The 22,412-nt window shown below is 32.3% G+C and overlaps 1 protein-coding gene and 1 pseudogene across 2 annotated transcripts; both read left to right on the forward strand.

Moving 5' to 3' along the window:
* The first annotated feature begins 123 nt into the window (after window positions 1-123).
* Window positions 124-4,537, forward strand: BDCG_01790 (NAD dependent epimerase/dehydratase). Its single transcript, XM_045417324.1, has 5 exons — window positions 124-1,410; window positions 1,554-1,645; window positions 1,764-2,349; window positions 2,472-2,669; window positions 2,799-4,537. Exons 1-5 carry the CDS (start codon window positions 1,091-1,093, stop codon window positions 2,917-2,919), a joined length of 1,317 nt encoding a protein of 438 aa, XP_045274175.1. The 5' UTR covers window positions 124-1,090; the 3' UTR covers window positions 2,920-4,537.
* Window positions 4,538-18,784: 14,247 nt separating this feature from the next.
* On the forward strand, window positions 18,785-18,873 carry BDCG_16428 (annotated as a pseudogene). The gene has a single exon. The product of its transcript is annotated as a tRNA-OTHER (tRNA).
* Window positions 18,874-22,412: the final 3,539 nt, after the last annotated feature.

Genomic DNA, 22,412 nt, shown 5'->3' on the forward strand with positions numbered 1-22,412 from the left:
TTAACGTCCGTTTTCATGTGGAGGGGAGGAAGCCTACTTGGCTCATGTTTGATTTCGAGACACTCGATGACCCTATCGTCTTTTTTTTTTTTTTTTTTTTTTCTTTTTTTTCGGGGAATTGGGCAAAGAAACCTTGGAAGCCTTGAGGATGTGCAATGTGCTCCATCACATGGATTCCCCGCGACGGCACCTCATCCTCGTTTTTCAATCAGGAGGATGGATGAGAAGTTGGATCTCATTGACTGCGCATTCTTCTTTAGAAAACGCCAACCATGGCCTCAAGGCGAGAGCATCGTTCCTACAACAGTTAGTTTACCCCTTCGTAGCCAAACTTTGGAATTAATTAACTTGCCGTTTCCGTACATTGCTTGGGTCAGGCTTCATTCAGACCTAAAGGAGCAATGTCTCTGTTGTGTCTTTTTTGCTCTCCTCCCTCCAATAGGAGACATCGTCCCATTTGTCTGCATGAAGCGGAGATGATGATGCGCTGTTGTTTATCCGGGCAGTCAGCCTGGATTTCCTGATTCAGACAATAATTTCATTAACTAGTTATGTCTCCCAGCAGGCTTTTCTGGAAGCGAGCATGCTTGGCCACAGCCCATTCCTAGCCAAGTCAATTGCTCTTCTTTGTTTCTTTCTCACGGTTGAAGTCTGGGCACGAACGAGGACACGGCGTTCAAAAACTGCGGGTGCACCCTCTTGCGGTTACTCGGTACACTATTACCCTATTGCGACGTTCCAGTTGTATGCCTGATACCTAAATTAGTAGAGGTACCAGGGCTCTTTGATATAAAGCCTACAGATGCAGAGCTTTCCGACCCCAAAAGGGGGGCCTTAATGAACGGGCAGAAAGAAGTCGCCAAGCTTCATTCTCAGTTCCCATTCACCGCGCGAAATTTCATTGTCCTCACATTCACCTGCTGCTGGCTATAATAAAACCACCTTGGAACGTTTAACACCATGGTTAGGCGCAACATCAAACTCCTCTCCAACGGCGCGCGGCATCATCAGATCCCTACTTTCTCATCTCACTGCTACGAAACCTACCACGAAACAGGAGTATAAGAAGGATATTAAGCGGCCAACAACCATGGCAGCCCAAACCCAAACTCCCCCGCAGTTCACACACATCCAGTCCAAGGGCATTTATCACGGCCTGCCAGTCATTCCGGAATCTGATTCCCGCAAGGGGCTGACAGCGATTGTAACGGGAGCCAATGGCATATCAGGTAGCCACATGGTGCGCGTGCTGGCAGAAACCCCCGAGCGCTGGGCAAAGATATACACCATGTCCCGTCGTGCGGCTATTGGAGGGAGCAAATATGGGAATGTGACGCATCTCGAGCTGGACTTCTTGAAGAGCTCGCCGGGAGATTTGGCCAAGGCCATGGTGGAGAAGGGAGTTAAGGCGTTAGTTGATTTATTTCTCCTTTGCTCTACTTGCTTATCTTCTCCCTCATAAGTCTTCTTCGTAACTCTTGGGGAGTTTTGCTGGAGAAACGGGGGACAGGGCTTTCGTTGATTGAGTATTGGCTAACGCTTTCATTTTTCAGTGACTATGTCTTCTTCTACTCGTATATTCAGGTTCCTCCGAAGACTGAGGGGTCGATTTGGTCAGATGCACAGGAGATGTGCAATATAAATGGTAATGATGCGCCGACTTGAGTGGATCTTTTGCTATCTATACATTACCCCCCCCCCTAGGAAATTTCCCGTTCTTGTGAAGTTCCCAGAGGCAGCTGATTCAAATTCAAATATATTAGGTGCTTTGCTCTCCAACTTCATCCAGGCTCTTAAACTTGCTTCAATCACTCCCAAGCGCTTCATGCTCCAAACAGGTGCCAAAAGCTACGGTGCACACCTCGGCACCGCGAAATCTCCTCAAGTAGAATCAGATCCTCGCGTTACAATCGAACCAAATTTCTACTATGACCAAGAAGATTTGCTCTTCCAGTACTGCGAGGAAACAGGCACGGAATGGAACGTCGTCCGCCCTTCATTCATCCTCGGAGCCGCCAAAGACGCAGCCATGAACCTGGCTTACAGTCTTGGTGTCTTTGCCGCCGTCCACGAACATTTAGGCAAGCCATTGGTCTTCCCTGGAAATATAGCTTCGTTCGATGTCATCAGAGACCTGTCTTCGGCTATGTTGAATAGCTATATGGCGGAATGGGCTGTGCTAAATCCAGTTGCCCCCAACGAGGCATTCAATGCCTGCGACTGCAGCGCAGTGACTCCCGGCGCTCTCTGGACCGCGCTTGCAAAGATGTATGGGCTTGAATGTAAAGTTCCAGATCCAAATGCTGAGTATCAGAGCCTCACTCTACCATTTGATCCTCCTCCTCGAGGGTAAGTGGTCCATTTTAATCTCCTAATCTACTTGTCATCCCCCCCCGCGTTTATTTGGCCACATAAATGCGTTAGTGAACCAAGAAAGGGGCTAAATAATGAGTGCTGGACTTCAAATCCAGATTTGGACCTCCCGAAAAGATCGAATTCACCTACAGCATTGCCGCATGGGCGTACGACCCACAGGTCCACACAGCATGGCAAGAGCTCACACAGAAACATGGCCTCGTCCACAACCCATTCGCCACACCAGCTGATCGAAACCGTATCTTCGGCTTCACGGATACCGCTATTTTGGGAGGAACCCCCGTGCACTTCAGGTGAGTTTGGATATGTCACATCTGAGTTATCTTGGTTGATTTTTCCTTCCACCTCGTAGCTCTCCCTGTTTGTCCAACGCTATATTCGTACGGAGTCATGGAGCAAGCACTAATTGGCACATCCCACAGCATGGACAAATCTCGTAAGCTGGGTTGGCATGGCACCGCTGACAGTTTCGCGTCGCTACGCAATGTTCTCGAGGAATTCGTGCAGATGAAAATGCTGCCGCCATTGCCTTCGACCGCGTAGACATGCCTGCCGGCCAGCTGCCTTTTCTGGATATTTGTCTCCTTTTTAGTATTTTCCTCATCAACTCTTCTTTTGTCCCGGCGATTTCGTGTCAATTTTCTTTTTTGACTCCTTCCGTTTTCAGGCGTTCATGATGATTCATTCATGTTATTTTTTCCCCGAGCTGTATTGGTGATGAATGTAGGGTAACGAAAACTCCCCGATTTTTATTCTTGCCTAAACACGATCCAAGACAACTCGCGGTCTTCTGATGCAACCTGCAGGTGATCAGTCCAGTTTGCAGTCCCTTGCCTATCTTCTGCTTCAGAACACCATAACACCGGTGATCAGTCTGGGTTGTGGCCACAGTTGCGCCCCCACCACTGCAGCTGGTGATCAGTCCAGTTTGCAGTCCCTTGTCTATCTTCCACTTCAGAATGCCATAGCACCAGTGATCGGTCGGGGTTGTGGCCACAGTTGTGGTAGACCCACCTTCTTCGAAAAAGGTCTAGCGCTCACTCCCTCATTCCTTATTAGGTTTAGCACCCGCGGCATTTAGTGGTTTCTATCACCTTCTTTCAACCTCATCCTGCCACCCCATTTTCATTCCCCGCGACCGCTCCTTTTCGGACAGGGGAACTGTGGCGTCCACCCTTGCTACTCCTCAGGGCTTCCGCTCCTCCCTTCTTCCACTCCATCCTTATTCCTCTATCTGGAAGCACATCCACCTGCTACTTCCCAGGGCTTCTGCCCCTTCCTTCCTGGGGCTTCCACTCCTTCCTTCTGTAAAGTCAACCATGATAAACAAACAAGCATGTACTTATATATATATATAGGGGCGCCCTCCATCTTAGAAGAAGGAGACAAGATTTACCTTTTTACATGTACTATACATGATTGGCATACACTGCAAGTGATGTATGCTGCAGGGGCTGTGTAATGCTTATGATACCTATTTTTTAAAGTGCAGGCCGGAGCAATTTAACCCCGCTGCAGAAGTCTCATTGAGCAAAGAAGGCAAATATGTAGCTGCACTGAGATAATGCAATAAATGGTCACTCTTTTTTGGGCTGCAAAGTCTTAGCTACCATGTGCGATGGATTAAGCGCCTGTATTAAGGCCTGAAATTGTTCACCTCCTTGGCATGCCAACCAGCGCCATGTGCCAATCATGCGGGAATTTCCCTTGCTTTCAGCAAGTACTTTCCTGATACAGTTTTTTCCTAGAAACCTTTTATGTGAAGATGAAAGTTACTGCTTCTTTCTTGACCTTTTGAATATTTGTGTTTGTTCTAAGGAGGTAGTTGGTGTTACACCTGCCGAGGCAATATGGCACTGACTTGGCTGGCTTGGTGGGCTGTCATCATCCTCACCTGTGAGCACTGATTTGGAGTTGGATTGTTGGGAGTATTGACCTGACTGCGAAATGTCAAAATCCACATCAGAGAGTATCTGATCAATTACAGAGCATATTCTTTTAAAATGAGTTGGCATTCATATATCATAGACATTTCTCATGAATCTGTATATTGTTCATTTCTCTTTGTCATTCAGAGCAGTAAAATCAAACTTGTGAATTGAGTGATAGTAAAAATTTGTCTTCTCTTCTTCAAGAACTGCATAGTAACTGTAGATCCTCACTGCTATATAATTATATAAGACTGAGAAGACAAGTATCTCTCAGTTAATCTCTTTTTCTTGCTTCATCAGTTTGAATAACTCAATAATATCTCTAACTGTAAGAGTCATACTGTGAGCATTCTGTTAATCTGTAATATCAAGTGTCATCTCATCACATTTTATCTCACATATTAGAAATGAAAAATGCATAGTATCTATTATCATAAAAAATGAAGTACACTCTCAGTCACTTATAAAAGGCTTGAGCTTCTCAAGTTGATCATCTATAAATGCAGATTACTTGAATCTCACAGAGTAATCAGATTGTAAACAGAGTTCATAGAAAGAGATACTCTTGTTTCAGTTATTATTAACATCTTCATTCAAACACTTCAGATGAGTAATCTTATATCTAACTAGAGTATCTACAGATGAGATAATTAATAGCTTAATATTCTGAATTATTTTAACTTTATTCTCACATTGAATCTTCTCACAGATTGTGTTGAATAAGTTATCTTAAAATAATAAATTCTCAGAGATAGTTGAGACTGTATTAAGTAAAGATTTAATAAAAGTACTACTTTTATCTGTAATTTCAACATGTGACTTTTTCATAAAGCTGTCTTTTAATTTAAGTATAGTTTAATAGTATGAATTTCTGTATAAAGCACTCTTTTCATTTCTTGATTTTTGAACACTCAGTGTGAAAACAGAGTCAGATTCTGATTGTTTACAGTGAAAAGAAGATAATATCTTTCTTATAAGTAGAGAATTTATATTATTCTATCTGAAATATAATTTAAGTCAATGTTCTTACAGAATTTAATAGTTAATTAAATTAATATTGTTCTTATAGATATAGTTTAGTAACTCTTAATCAGATATGACTTTAATAGCTGAGCTCTTAACAGCAGCAGTTGCAAGAGTTATCTGTGATTACTTAGTAAGAAGACAGAGCAGATCTTCAGATTCTTATAATTATTTCTGTTTCTAATGTCTAGCTAGCAGAGATGCAGTTGAATTCTGTGATAACTTAACTCTGAGTTAGTTTCATAGCATAGTGAGAAGAGAGGAAACATATCACTGTTTCAGAAATATCACTATTTAAAGAGAGATATACTTACAGAGAGATTAGCAGACTCTGAGAAGTCTTAGCTTTAAGTTAGTTTCATGATATAATATAGTAAGAGAAAAGTCACATATCTGCTCTCTAAAATTATTACTTATTGAAAAGAAATATAAGTGATTTTATTCAGTTTTTCTATTCTTCAATTAAATTTGTTTATAAAGATCACTGAGATGTGAACTTCTGCAGATGAATTCTTAAGATTATTTTCTAACCTCTTAAGATTACTTTTCTATTAATAGTCAGTTAAAGTAGATAGTAATGAATATAAGTAATACATCTTGATTTTAATAACAGGTTATGATTAGAATGACTGTGTAACTGTGTCTGAAACCAGAATCAGAATATTTAATAGTTTTATTATCAATTTAACTGATCTCATTACACAGTTTTAAGATTATATAGTAGTCTCATACTATTTCAGTGAGACTTACTGTCTACTCTTATTATATTTTTCAAATGAGATCATGATTTTCACTTCTCAATTTAAATTATTTTTATTGCTTTAAATGACTTTAAATCTCATTTAAGTATTATCAAAAAGTGTTACTTTTTAAAAAATTAAAAATAGGCTAAAAACAACCTTAAAATGTCCAAAAATAGTAAATTTTTGTCAAGAATGAGACTAAATAAAATCAAATGAAATCACTTTCTTATTTTTTCTAAGTTATGATTTCATTTTGAGATTTAATATATAGTCACTTTGCATGTTTTTTTAATGATTAGTTTCAGTGAGATTCATACTAAGAAATGTATGAAACCAGACTAAATAAGATCAAATGTGAAATTCATGATTTTAGCGGCTAGTCTAGTCATGATAACAGAGAGTAGAAGGTACTTTTAAGTTGCTGCAAGAGCAGAGAATTGTGTTGACACTGAGAGACCTTTTAAGTGAGAAGATGATAAGTTTCTAGTGTAATTGTAACTAGTTATTAAAAGAAGAGTTAATGTAATTAACTATCTAATACTTGTTTTCATCTAATACTTGCCTTTTTAAATCAATTACAATCAACTTCAAATATTCATATATCAATGAATATTTATTTAAAACTATTCTAAAAAACAGAATAATAATTTGTAGATATATATTATATTATATTAAATTTTTATAAGAAAATAAAATATAATTATTAATTTATTAAGCTTTTTAAAATACTATTTTAAAATAAAATACACAGTTCATATTTATAAATATATTTATAAATATAAATTATTTTCAAATAAAAATTAAATATCGTATAGATTATATATATTTTTAATAAAATATAAAATTTTATCTTGAAATTCTTATTTATTATTGATTTATTTAAATTTTTATATAAATTTTTATATTTTAAAATATTATTTTTGTAATAACTGTGTATTATTTATACTTTAAAATTGTAATTTAAATAAATTATTATATCAAATCATTTAAATATATTTATATTTAATAAATTATTTTTCAAAATTTAAAATTTTAAGAATTTTCAATATTTTACTTGTAATTTATAAAGAAAATTATAATAAAAAAATAAAAAAATTCTTAAAAATTAAATTATAGAATTCTTATATAAAATAATTTAATATTTATTAAATTATAATATATTTATATAAGAATTATTATTTTTAATAATATATAATACATATTTCTTAATTTATAATAAAATATTATATATTTTATTTTACTGTATTTTATTTTCTAATTGAATCTATATTTTAATTAATTTTAACTATATTATAATAATTTTGAATTATATTATACTATAAGTCTTAATATTTATAGATTACAAATTAAAAAATTAAAATAATGAATATTTATTAAGATATTAACATTTAAAGTTGATTATAATTGATTTACAAAGACAAGTGTTAGATGAAAATGAGTATTAGATAATTAATTATATTAATGTAATTAATCATCTAATGCTTGTTTTTCTCTAACTAATACTTATCTTTATAAATAGACTGATTAATATAAGAGGCCTATACTGAATAGATCAGTATGATATTTATAGATCTTATTTAACAAAGTGAAAAATGTTAAAGAAGAAAAGAAAGAGAAAGTATAAGAATCAGTAATTAAAGTGAATATTTATATACATATATAATAAAGCTTCGGGGTGAAAGAACAGGAATTTCATAGATTCTTTAGCCAAGAATTGATACTTGAGAATTGAAGCTTTCAGTGAGATCTATGAAGTGTAATAAAATAGTCTATATAATTGATCAGATGCAGTCTGTCATATTATCTCTCTTCTTTCAGAGATGAGATTGTATGTAGTTCTTATTAATTAAGAGCTGCTGTTTTAAATAATATAAAGCTCAGAGTTCAGATCAGATGATCATAGCTAACTCATTTTACAAGATATTATTAATCATAGCTGTAGAGTCTCTTATTAAGAATATCTTTAATCTCTCACTTAAGTTCATTATCTTCTTCTACAATTTCTGACAACTGTTAATCAGAAGTCAGTTGAGAAGAGAACAGATCAGTGACAGTGTGATAAAGTAAGCTTGTATAAAAGATATTATAAATCTCTGATAATGTATTAAGATGATAATTATAACTGTCTAGAACTTTTATCACTTTATATTTAATATAATAATAATTCAGTGTATGAGATAAGTATATAATTTATATATTCTTAAAATTCAATCACATCAGATCTTCTATCTCATATTACTTAGCAGAATCTTAGTGAATATTAGTTCAATCTTCTTAATTCTGTTTAGTACTTATTATAAAAGCTTCTGCTTAATCATAGATATCTCTAAGCTTTATTACTATATTATCAGCAATCTGAATCAGACTGCAGAAGTTCAGTGTGAACTGTGTAATCTCTAGAAAATTCAAAACTTTTATATAATATTTATATATAAGAAAGAACAGGCTTATATCTATTAAAATGATATTTTAATCATTGATAGTAATCTCTGTGTATAGAAGAAGATTATATCAATCATTTTATAAATAATTAAAGAACTTATAAAGATAGTTCTTTACAGTCTGAATTATTAATTCTAATATATTATCAATCTCAGAGTGATAAACAGTTGATAAATAGTATATAATCTTAAGAACTTGACAGATTCTTGTTCAGAAAGTGCTTATAAATTAACAGTCTTAATCAGATACTATAGATTTCAGTAAGTTATATATCTGATAGAATAAGCTCTGTAGAAAGATTTCAGTGACTTATTCAGTATTCATCTTATCACAAGACTTTAATATTACACTCTTACTCAATCAGTCAATAATAATTAGAATATTTGTATAACTCTTACTCTCAGAGAGATTAATAGCAAAGTTAATTACTACATTCTATCAGATTTTATCAGAGATATTGAGTAATTTCAGTACATCTTTTCTACAGTTCTTTTATAAGATAATAGAAGAATAATAATTACAGTTTCAGATAAAATGTCTGATACTGTCACGCCCCCGGCCGCATCAAGGCCTCGCTGCGGTTCCACACGGTCTATTACTTTCATGCGGATGATTTCATTCTGTCTGAACTGGTTTTCAATCACTCTATGACATCATTCAGATATATCATAGAAAGATTCAATTAATGAATATAAGAATCTTACTTCTATATAAGATTAGCAGATTACTCTTTCTTGACAGTGAGATACTGCTGAGGTATTACTCTGACTATTCTCACTTATAGAATAAGAGAAGAATATTCATTCATTATCTATATAGAATAGCTAGATGCTGACTCTTTATCAAAGAAGTCAGTGATTTGTTTTTTCTCTACTGAAATATATACAAGAGTTACTGTGTTTCTTATACAATTTTCTTAGTATACTAAGTATTATATCTGTGATATTCTCATAATAACTCTGTAGTCTACAAGCTTACTATTCAAGCAAGATAGTTAAGCTCACTTATATAACTTCTTAAATAACTATCTCTATATAATACTGTTAACTCATCACTGCTTCAGTTCTATTATATTACAATTTAAATTACTTAATCTGATTATAAGTTTAAATCAGTCAAGCTCTAATAGACTGATATAATCTTATATATCTATACTGAGATCAACTTAACTTCACTCTCTGAGAGAAACTCTACATTATTCTCTAGAGTATGTACATCTCTATCTTAGCAGAAATCTGAGATTTCTGAACTCACTGTATATTTTAATATAAGTTCTTCAATTACTCTATCACTGCTGCAGTCTCTACACATCTACATCTATTATAAAGATAGAGAGATTAAGATCAGAGATTCTCTAAGATATAAGAGAAATACATTATCTGAATTTCACAGTTTTATCTAGACTGGCTGCTGAAATCATGAATTTCACGTTTGATTTCATTTGGTCTGATTCTATACATTTCTTGGCATGAATCCCGCTGGGACTGGCTATCAAAAAAACATGTAAAGTGACTATATATCAGATCTTAAAATGAAACCATGACTTGAAAAAAATGAGAAAGTGATCTCATTTGATCTCATTTAGTCTCATTCTTGATATAAAGTTACTATTTTTAGACATTTTAAGGTTTTTTTAGACTATTTTTAATTTTTTAAAAAGTAACGCTTTTTGGTAACACTCAAATGAGATTTAAAGTCATTTAAAGCAATAAAAATAATTTAAATTGAGAAGTGAAAATCATGATCTTATTTGGAAAATGTGACAAGAGTAGACAGTAAGTTCTACTGAAACAGTATGAGACTACTATCTAATGTTTTTCCATCAATTAACTCTGGAAATGAACTGGATTGGAATAGATTTCTTGATTGGAATGAAAATAATTCTTCAAAGAAAATACCTTCTCAACTGTACAGACTATACTCTCTGATTAAAAATCAATTTTCTTCTTTAAATGTTGAAAAAGTTGATCATGAGAAGTTATCTCTCTGGAGAGAAAAGCTTGAATCTCTTATAGACTTATAAATAAGTGAACTATCAAAAGAGAAAGAATATGAACAGCATTTGAAGAGAATTTCTACAATCAATATAAAAGACTCTATTCTGATTTATTCAGATGGCTCAAAAAATGAGAACTTGAATAGATTAGGCGCAGGCATTGCTTATACTGAAGATAATATTAATTTTATCTCAGATTTCTGAAATCTAGGCTCTGAATGTGAAGTCTTTGATGCTGAACTATTTGTAATAGTGAAAGCTTTCAAACTCATTGAAATAAAATCTCATAAAAGAGGAAATTGTTTGAAAGAGGCATGAATATTCTCTGATAGTCAAGCTGCTTTAAAAAGACTTAGAAATAGTCAGATTCATAATGATCAAATGAATCTTGAACTGATCTTAAACTCTGTTTTGAAAATTCAAAAGAGAAGAATATCAAAGCTGATAATTCATCTGCACTGGGTTCCTGCTCATATGAATATTCATGGCAATGAATTGGCTGATTCAGCTGCAAAAAAGAGTGCAGAATTAAGCAGATCTATTCAAAAAATTATGTTCTGATCTTTTATAAAGAGAAAAATAAAAGAATCTTGTTTAGACAAGTGGAATGAAAGCTGGCAGAAACAAAAGAAGAGTATACATTATTCAAGATTTGAAACAAAACCCAAGTGGAAATCTTGTTCAATTAAATATAAAAAGAAAATATTCTCATCTATAATACAGCTGAAACTAGGACATGGCTATTTCAAATCTTATATACAAAGATTTGATGATAGATTTGACTCAATAGAATGCTCATTCTGCAATACAAATGAGAATTCTGAGCATATTATAATGCACTGTGTATTATACAATAGTCTCAGAGCCAGATTGAAAGAGAAGTATGATCTAAATCAATTAAATATGAGATTCTTATTCTCAACTGAGACAGGAATTAAATACTTAATAGACTTTCTATCAGAAACTCAAGCAGCTATAAGAAAATGACTAAATTCAGAATTATCTGAATATGAAGAGGAGGAAATCAATCAGATATAGTCTGTTAAAACAGCTATACACTCTCTTTTAATAATTTGTTTTATTATAGTCTCTCTTTACTTTATCTTTTTCTTTATCTTTTTCTTTCAATTTCTTTCTATCTATCTATTTAATGTGTCTATCTTTGAGACTGTGTTCTTTTTCTCTTTTCTTTTGTCATGATATTGTTAAATGATTTCAAAGTATCAAAAGATGTTAAAACACTGCAATTTGTAAACAGTTTTTGTATTCTGGGCTGGAATTTTCTGATTTTGCATATCTGAAATTGATGAATGTATAATAGTTAACTTTACAGACATAGAAAAAACTCTGAGAACTAAAGTTCTCAGGTAGATGTCATAGTCTCTGACTGCATACATCTATAATTGAAGAATAATAATAATAACTATCTAATGTTAAAACCATGTAATGGAATCAGTTGAATTGATAATGAGACTATCAAAAAATCTGATTCTGGTCTCAGACACGGTCACACGGTCAGTCTAGTTTTATCTGTATTCTTAAACAGAAATTTCATCTTAATCTGAGCCAGTATAATAGTTATAAGATATAAGTAATATACACTGTCAATCTTCTTAAAGACATCTCTGTGATTACTTGAGTTATTAAGAAGAGAGAGCTTGAGTATATCAATACTATTATAACTAGACTGGCCGCTGGGACCATGAATTTCATGTTTGATCCCATTTGGTCTGGTCTCATACATTTCTTGGCGTGAATCCCGCTGGGACTGGCTATCAAAAAAACATGTAAAGTGACTATATATCAGATCTTAAAATGAAATCATGACTTGAAAAAAATGAGAAAGTGGTCCCATTTGGTCCCATTTAGTCTCATTCTACTATTTTTAGATATTTTAAGGTTTTTTTTAGACTATTTTTAATTTTTTAAAAAGTAACGCTTTTTGATAACACTCAAATAAGATTTAAAGTCATTTAAAGCAATAAAAATAATTTAAATTGAGAAGTGGAAATCATGATCTCATTTGGAAAATGTGACAAGAGTAGACAGTAAGTCTCACTGGGACAGTATGGAACTACTATCTAATGTTAAAACCGTGTAATTGAATCAGTCGAATTGATAATGAGACTATCAAAAAATCTGGTCCTGGTCTCAGACACGGTCACACGGTCAGTCTAGTTATAACTTGAGAAGAATTTAAGAACTTTCTACTGAATTAAATTAAAGATTACTGCAACTGTGACTTCACAGCAGTATAGTAGTTTAACTTATTATATTAATAATATAATGAGAGTTCTTTCAATTTTAATACAAGATTTGAAGAATATTAAGAGAAATTAACTGATAATTTTAATTAATTAAAAACACAGCTTTATCTCATGAAGCTGACTTATAAGATGTGAATAATAATATTATAATATCAGAGTTCATTAATTAATTATACTAAGCTTGTTAATCTGACTTCTCAGATCTATTTAAATAATCAATTCTCTGAGAAAAAGATTAATAAGATCTCTTCTAAGTAATTAATAACAGAATCTAAACAGTACTGTGATAGCTTCAGTATAGAGAAAGTAAAGAAGAATTTCAAGTATTCTGATTCTTCACTCACTGTAAAAAAATGTTAAAAAAGATTTAATAAAGATCTCTATTTTAACTGCAGAGTTAATGATTACTATATCAGTGATTATAAAAAGCTGAAGAAGAGAAGAAACTTAGAAGATATCTTCTCAAAGTTAACTTCTCTTCTGATAAATGTATTTACAGAAGATAAAGAAGAGAAAAAAATGAAGAATTAATAATTCTTACATCTTCAAGTTTATATTACAATCATAATATATATCTTAAAAGAGAAGATATCAGTGAGATATCTACTTAACTTTAGAGTGAATACTAACTTTATATTCTATTTCTTTTCTTTAATGAAGAATTGAAAGAAGATAGACTCATCAGATTATATGAAATTTATCAATGAAATAAAATATCATTATTTTAACATAATTCAAGTGAAGTGTGTAATCACAGACTTAGAAGAAATCTTTAAGAAGAGTAGTCTGCTTCTTTATACAGTTAATATTATAGATGAGAATATTATTCTAGATCTTCTATAATTGAGAGAAAACAATTCTCTTATTAAGTGAGTCACTCAGATATAATAATACTATCTCATTAATGAAAAGACAGTGATAGAGAAATCTGAAAAGTTTCATCAGAAGAATCTTGAGAAAAAGATAGAGTCAATATACTGTGTAGTAAATAACTGAGACTTGAAGATAGATGAAGAAGTCATCACTAGACTGACCGTGTGACCGTGTCTGAGTGTAAGAATAAGTACTCGCAGGCGATTATTCGGGTGTTTGCAGCTTGGCGTGATATGTACTATTAACTACTAGAAGTATTCACAGTAGAAAGATAAAATATAGAAATTAAATGTATAATAGCATTCAAGCTGAGTTATGAATAGTATTCATGAACTTCAGTCTATATAGTTGTGTATAGCCAAGGGCTGCTAGCTCTATTAATTATATGAGAGATAGAAATAGAGATAAAGAATTTGTAAGAAGTGAGATTTCTTATATACTTCTCTCTCTCTAAGACTTTGTCTGTAAAGTCTTTCACTGAGTGACTTCATAGAATCAGCTCAGTACTGTAGTAATACTCACTAAAAATTCTTCATATCTATAAAAAATCTCAGTGAGGAAAAATCTCTTATTATTACAAAGAGAAAAGAGTCTGTTACTCAGTTTCTTATTCTGTAAGATTCTTTATAGTTTACAGATTCTTCTCTGACTATCACATAGATTCATCTCTTATCTTTCATATAGAAGAATTTCAGTTAACTTTCAATCATTTTTACAAGATTCTTATGTGATCATTACATAAATTCATCTCACAGATAAATCACTCTCTATGAGATTATCTCTATTAAAGAGAAGTATTCATGAGTTAATCTTTCACTCATTCTTATAAATCATTGTTCTTTGATACTGTAGAATTATGAGGAATTTTTCATTCTTTCATTAACTCTATAAAATTATAGAATCAAGATATCTGCAGTCTGCAATCACTCTTTATAGTTATATAGAAAGATTCAGATCTGTAATTTATAATCACTCTTGTTTACTAGAGTGATCTGACTGTTTCACAGAATCACTTACAGTGTAAGTAAACCTCTTTAAAGTAGTATAAATATCTCAGATCTGTCAGTGAAATCTTATCTTCTTTTCTCTTTTTCTATAACAGCTCTCTTTCTTATAAACTGTGAGTATCTTCATTCATCTATGAAGTGTTTTCACTCAGATAATAGAGAGAGAGTGTTTCTAACAATATCTATATATTAATTCAAGAACTTCTCAAGAATAAAAATTTTTTTAATTTTAATATCTTTATAAACAATGTCTGATTACTACTGAGCTTCTTATAAGTGTTTCTATAACTTCTCTGATTACTTTTTACTAGCTGATAAAGTAGAGACACTGCTGTTCATAACTGTATCTTTATTCTTCTCAGCTCTGTCACTGTATCTGATCTTCAGATCAGTAACTCATTTCATGCCTCTCTCAGATCAGTCTCTGACTTCAAGCAGTACAGTCTTCTTCTTTACTGTAAGTCTTCTCATAAGTAATTTCTTACAGATTCTAGCTAACAGTTCTTGTAAAGCTCTCAGTGTTGTCAGTGTCTTCTGCAGTCTCACAGGTCTATGATCACTTCTTTTCTGCTTATACAATCTCTGATCAGACATATGTGAATATGTCTAGATTCTCTATCAATGATTCTCACATCATGACACATTTCTGCAATTTCATTATCAATGAGAGATGAGTCTCTGAGTACTTATAAAATTCAGATAATTAAGACAATGTAAATACTATGAATTTGTAATGAGAGTTAATCTAAACAGATAAGCTCTCTCTTCATATCTCAATTATTTCTGAGCTGAATACTTCAGTATAACTGAGAAAGCAGACACAGCTTTATAAGAGATATCTGATTACATACACAGATAATCAGTCTTTAAGACTCTGTTATAACTATATATACTCTGATGTTCAGCTTCTCTGAAGTCTGTGTATTTCTGACAGTTTTCATATTAAATATAACAATTATCTGTATTACAGATATAATACTCTCTGCTTCTTTGAAGAGAGAAATTGATAGTTATAGAGAAATTAAGTATCACAGATATTAAGAATATGAATATGAATTTTCTTTATTTTTTCTTTATTAGTCTCTAAATTGTGTTCACAGCTCTGTTTATTTTCTGTTTTTTAACTTTTAATAAGAATATAATTTCTTCTTTTCTTATATACACTGTGAACTATTCATCTCAGTAGAAACTCATTATCTTATAGACTAGAACTTATAAATGACAGTATTAATATCTTTATTATAATCAGATTCTTAGTGAAGACTGTATTATTCTGACTTATCAGAATTTACAGTATAAAAGTCATGTCTCAGCTTCTGCAGATATCTTATCTGTCTGAATAATTCTTAAGTGAACTTATTCATCTTATCAGAATACTCTTATCACTGAACCTTGAATCAGAGCTTATAATCTCACTTCTCTGAGTCAATAATCTCTTTAATCTGATATTCTCTTTCACTCTCTAATACTTCATAGATAGAGTGATGAGTTACAGAGTTCTCTTCTAAGAATTTCTTATATTTATAGAGTAAAGAGACATAAAAAATATTATATATCTGTAACTCAGATAACAGTTTTAATCTGTAGAACTATAAGCTAACTTTCTTCACAATCTTATAAGACTCTGTTTATAAGAGATTCAGCTTCTTACTAGATCTCTGTATAATAATGTTTTCTAAACTTAGTCAGACTCTATTATCTTTCTTAAAACTCTTTATAATATGCTTAAAGTCATAGTATCTCTTCTGATACTCTTGAGTCTTTCTTAAGAATTCACAGACTTTCTCTCAAATCTTCTGAATTCTCTCAGCTCATTCACAGATATTATTACACTCTATAGTATACTCTTATAAGTTCATCAAGATCATCTGTGAATGAGTCTCAGTGAGTATCTCAAAGAGAGTTTTATCTATACTGACATACTTTGAGTTATTGTATACAAACTTTATAAGTAATAATTAATACACTCAGTTATTCTGATTGTAATTGACAAAGTACTGCAGATACTGTTTTAATATACTTATTAAATATTCTATCTGATCATCTGTCTATTGATGAAAAGCTGTGCTTAGATCTCATGAGATCTTCAGTATAGTTATCAGATTAGATCAGAACTCTTCTATAAAGATTAATTCTCTATCTGAGACAATGTTTACAGATAATTTATACAACTGAATCATATTACAGATGAAGATATGAGTTAAATTCTTTAACTTCAAGTTCTTATAAGTGAGTATAAAGTGTATTATCTTGATAAAGTAATTCACTATCATCAGCACACTGTTAAAGCAGGCATTATATATGTTCTTACTTTCAGAGAGACTTATAAGAACATTCATTTCTAGCTGTTCTCAAGGTTTTTGTGAAATGAGTAGAGAAGTAAGTTCTTCATATAGTCTGAACTACACTACTCATGAATTCTGATAAATAGTATAAGAATTCACTATCTTCTTCACAAGTTCTCATATCTTCAGTCAGAAGTATTTTCTTGTAAGCAACTCATGAGTTCTAGTATCTATAAAATGACTTACTAGAGAAGAGTTATAATATCTTTTAATAAGTTCTATACATAGAAACTCATTTACAGGCATATAAATCCAGCTCTCTCTTTATAAGAGATTATTTAAGTCTCTTCAATTCTTTATTTCTGCAGAATTGATTCCTGCTATAAGCAGTTTCTGAATATACTGAGTATATTCATTCTTCAGTTACAGTTCAGACAATCTGAATAGAAGATCTTATAAAGACTTATACTCTGTTTCTTCTTATATCAGATCTTTCACAGTGCTTCTCAAAGCCTGTAAATTCTTCAGATTATAGATACTCTCTTCAAGAATTCTCACAGAGATTCTCAGAGTGTTGACTCTCAGTGTTATAGAGAGTAGTTATATAGACTTTTTCTCTTTCTCTTCTTTCTTTTCTTACAGAGAATTGAGAGACTCTTCAGTTAATCTCTTTATAATACTCAGTCTGAGCATCTTATAAAGCTTTTCTATCTTTTCTAGTCTCTCTGTATCTGTTATTCTAGTCTTCTTAACATAGTCTGATCTGTGAGAGAGTCTGTTCACTGAGTTCTTAGTTCTCTTAATATGTTCTATCTTGAATCAGAACTCACTCAGTCTTTGAGCTCAGTAAATCTATCACTGTGAGAGTTTCTTGATTAAAGTAAACTATTATAAGCTGATATAATCAGTTCTAATAGTAATCACTGTTATAAGGTTCTCAAAGTAGTGATATCAGTAATAAAAGAATTTCACTATTATAAGAAGCTTCTGATCATGAATACTATAGTTGATCTTCACAGATTGTATCTTTCATAAGAAAAAGATCACTGAAACTCAGTTCTCATTTAACTGTAGTTATGAGACTATTTCTGAAATTATAAAGAAGAAGACATCTATCTTTAATCTGATTAAGAGTAAGAAATCAAAGTGAAACAGTATCACTGTATCTGCAAATGTCTGTTTCAATCTTATAAAGACTCTGTGAGCTTCTGAGATAAGAAAATTCTCACAGTTCTTTCTTCTCAATAATCTTTTTATTCTCTGTTTATGAGATAACTTCTTCTTATTTTCACTCTTCAGCATGTCTGTAAGAGCTAAGAAGATTCTTATGAATGCAAAGATAAACTATCTATAGAAATTCATAAAGCTCAGAAAGATCTGAATCTTATAAATACTAGTTAACTTCAGTTATAATAGAATAGTCTCAATCTGTGAAGATTTCATCTGAATATCATCTGTGATAATTATATATTCTAGAAAATTAATTCAGTAGATACTGAAGTTGTACTTTATAAGTTTAATATATAGTTCTGCCTCATCTAAGGTCTTTAATACACTTTGTACATACTCAGTGTGTTCTTTCTTCTTTACAGAGTATATTATCACATCATTCAGATATATTACTACAAAGATATTCAGATATATGTAAAGTGTTTTATTAATGAAAGACTGAAATACTGCAGAGACATTAGTCAGATTAAAAGATATCACTAAATATTCAAATAATTTCAGTGCAGTTCTAAAGACAGTCTTTCATTCATTCTCAGACTGTATTCACAGCTGTGTATATATATTAATTATATTCAGTTGTGTGAATATAACAGCTTCTGTAAGACAGTTGAGCCCCGGTGGCCGAATGATTAATGCGGCCACCTGGTAGCACCTTGGCGTGGGAAACCAAGGCGCGTGGGTTCGAAACCCGCAGGGGATACATTAAATCCGGAACTCAAGCACCTCAGGTTTCTAATAAATACAGAGGTGTACAAATCGCTCCAATAAAATCGCTCTATGTTCCTGGGCTGGGAAGTTATTATCGCATGTATCTAATTGTCACTCCTTTGTATTTCCTATGTTCTTGTTATCTTGGCATGGTCTCAACACCTGTATTTCCTCCTGTATAATCAACACTTGGCCTGTATTTAACATCACGCAAGGACTCATCATAAGCTCCGCTTGCATATGAGTATAATGAAAGAATAATAATAATAATAATGTAAGACAGTTGATTACATTCTCAATCAGAGATAGAGAGTAGCAGCTCTTTATTATCTTAAAGTTCAGATTATAATAATCTACATATAATCTGAGATGTTCATTCTTCTTCTTCACAAATATTACAGAGACTCTCATGAAAGTCTGTGAAGATCAGATAAAGTTATTCTTCAGATTCTTCTTCATATAGATCTGTAAGATCTCTGTCTTATAATAAGAGAGCTTATAGATTGATTCTTAGAAGAGTTTCTACTCTTCTATTAAATCTTTTATCAGATTCTTCTTATAGTGAGAAGAAAGCTCAGCTATCTTTACTAAGCTGAATATCTCTGTAAGATCTCAGTATTTCTCTGATATCTGAAGCTCAGTTTTCATGATTATAAGATTCTTTAACACTTATAAAGTTATTATATAGATAGACTTGTCTTCTCTAATCAACTCTGCAGTATTAACTGATTCTATCTTTATAAGTAAGTCTATTAACACTGATCAGAAGTATAAACCTAACTTATAGATAGCTATATATGAATTGTGTCTTTGAAGTTATATAAGTCTTAAATACATGTTATCTGTAATGTTCACAATAATCACAGTTTCTGTAAATCTTCTTCAGATTTCAGAGAGATCTTGTAATTCAAAGATAACTCTTATAAGTTTCTCAGCTCTCAGATCTGAGTTCTCACATTCTGCTTATTATAAGAACAGATTCTCAGTTTTCATCTTTCAGCTCATTCACTCTGCAAGCTTTAGAGACATTACAGTGATCTGAGATTCTGAGTTTATCAATACTTCTTATGCTTACAGAGTAGCAGCACTGCAGTTCAGTCTCTTTTTATAAGTAAGTATTTTTATCAGAGAAGTAACAGATTCAGATATCAGCTTCAAGACTCTTAAGAAGACTGTTACTGACTGCCCCGGTGGCCGAATGATTAATGCAGCCACCTGGTAGTGCCTTGGCTTGGGAAACCAAGGCGCGTGGGTTCGAAACCCGCAGGGGATACATTAAATCCGGAACTCAAGCACCTCAGGTTTCTAATAAATACAGAGGTGTATAAATCACTTCAATGAATCGCTCTATGTTCCTGGGCTGGGAAGTTATTATCGCATGTATCTAATTGTCACTTCTTTGTATTTTCCTATGTTCTTGTTATCTTGATGTGGTCTCAACACCTGTATTTTCTCCTGTATAATCAACACTTGACCTGTATTTAACATCACGCAAGGACTCATCATAAGCTCCGCTTGCATATGAGTATAATGAAAGAATAATAATAATAATAATAATAATAACTGTTACTGACTCTGTTCATAACTCTTCAAATTTCTATTTTAATTTATCTGAATAGTTTATATGAAGCTGTTCTAATTTAGAACAGATAAAGCAGAGTCTCTTTTTCTTAATCTCTCTATTATATACTCTGTTTACAGAAGCTTATAAAGCTCTTTCTCTCTGCTCAGCAGTCAGATACAAATCTCTCTATATCTTATTATCTTTTTCTAATAAATCTGTTCTCTGTTATTCTGATTCTTATAAGATTGATCAGTGATCTGCTCTCTACAGATCTGTGACTCTCACAGTAATTTATAAGTAATGAATGAGAGTCATCAGTTTCTTCAGAGTCAAGAACTTAGAGTCTTACTTATTAAGCTTGTTCTGTATATCTTTATTCAGTCTCTTTATAAATATCATCATTCAGATCTTGTTTCAGAGCTCTGTTTTCACAGATTCTAATTCATATCATAATTTTATAAAGCATTATAAGTAGTCTTTATCAGATTTCTCATCTCTTTTTCTAATATTGATAATCATAGCTCAGATGTTCTCTGTTCAGCTTACAGAGTTTCTCAACTTATTCTCTAGATAGGTTTTAAGAACAGATTAGCAGAATCTCTTATAATCATTCTCTAGATAATTCAGCCAGTTCTTGACTTCAGTATAATAGAGGTCTGTCATTACATAGATAACAGTTTCTTTATCTTGTATATCACACAGCTGGGCTTGTGAGTCAATTTCAAATACAAACTTATAAAAGCTTTTATAGATTGTGATTTGATAAGTGATCTTAAGTGATTATAACTTAAGAAAGTTTCTTTTCAGTTCATAGATATCTCTGAAGATTATGTCTAGAGACTCAGTTCAAGAGTATTTATAAGCAGTAAGTATTTCTTGTAGAAAAATAGCTTGATTCTGTGAGAGATGCTCAAGAATATTCTTCACTGAGATTAGTTTATTCATGAGTTTGAAGAGTTCCTCTGTCACAGATACAGAGAATAATGTTTCATAAGTAATTGATAAGTTCTCTGAGACTTCTTTTACAGAGATTATTCATGATTTGAGTGACTGCTTCTGAGTGTCTGCAGTAGAGTTTACAGAGATTGAAGTATATAAGTTTCTAGTTCTTTTAGTTATAACAAATGATTCCTGACTGACTGAGCTTGAAATATAAGAATAAGTACTCACAGACAATTATTCAGGTGTTTACAGCTTGATGTGATATGTACTATTAACTACTAGAAGTATTCACAGTAGAAAGATAAAATGTAGAGATTAAATGTATAATAGTATTCAAGCTGAGTTATAAATAGTATTTGTGAACTCCAGTCTATATAGTTGTGTGTAGCCAAGGGCCGCTAGCCCTATTGATTACATGAGAGATAGGAATAGAGGTAAAGAATTCGCAAGAAGCGGGATTTCTGTCACGCTCCCGGCCGCGCCAAGGCCCCGTTACGGTTCCACACGGCCCATCGCTTCCATGCAGATGATTTCATCCCGTCTGAACCGGTTTCCAACCACCCTATGACATCATTCGGATATATCATAGAAAGATCCGATTGATGAATATGAGAACCCTACTTCTATACAAGGTCAGCAGATTACTCTTCCTTGGCAATGAGACACTGCTGAGGTATCACTCTGGCTATTCTTACTTATGAAATGAGAGGAGGGTATTCATCCATTGTCTATATAGAATAGCTAGATGCTGACTCCTTATCAAAGAAGTCAGTGATTCATTTTGCTGCTACTGAAATATACACAAGAGTTACTACATATCTCATACAATCTTCTTAGTATACTAAGTATCATATCTGTGATATTCTCACAATAATCCTGTAGCCTACAAGCTCACTATTTAAGCAAGATAGTCAAGCTCACTTATACAGCTTCTTAAACAACTATCTCTATATATTATCACTGACTAGTCATCACTTCAGTTCTATTATATTACAATTCAAATCACTCAATCTGATTATACATTT

Source organism: Blastomyces dermatitidis (assembly GCF_000003525.1).
Source record: "Blastomyces dermatitidis ER-3 genomic scaffold supercont1.2, whole genome shotgun sequence".
In the NCBI taxonomy this organism is placed as follows: Eukaryota; Fungi; Ascomycota; class Eurotiomycetes; order Onygenales; family Ajellomycetaceae; genus Blastomyces; species Blastomyces dermatitidis.

Coding starts and splice junctions, on each gene's coding strand:
- BDCG_01790 (XM_045417324.1), top strand. CDS start 1,091: ATGGCAGCCCAAACCCAAACTCCCCCGCAGTTCACACACATCCAGTCC. Junction 1,646..1,763: donor GGAGATGTGCAATATAAATG/GTAATGATGCGC, acceptor CAAATATATTAG/GTGCTTTGCTCTCCAACTTC. Junction 2,670..2,798: donor GGAACCCCCGTGCACTTCAG/GTGAGTTTGGAT, acceptor CACATCCCACAG/CATGGACAAATCTCGTAAGC.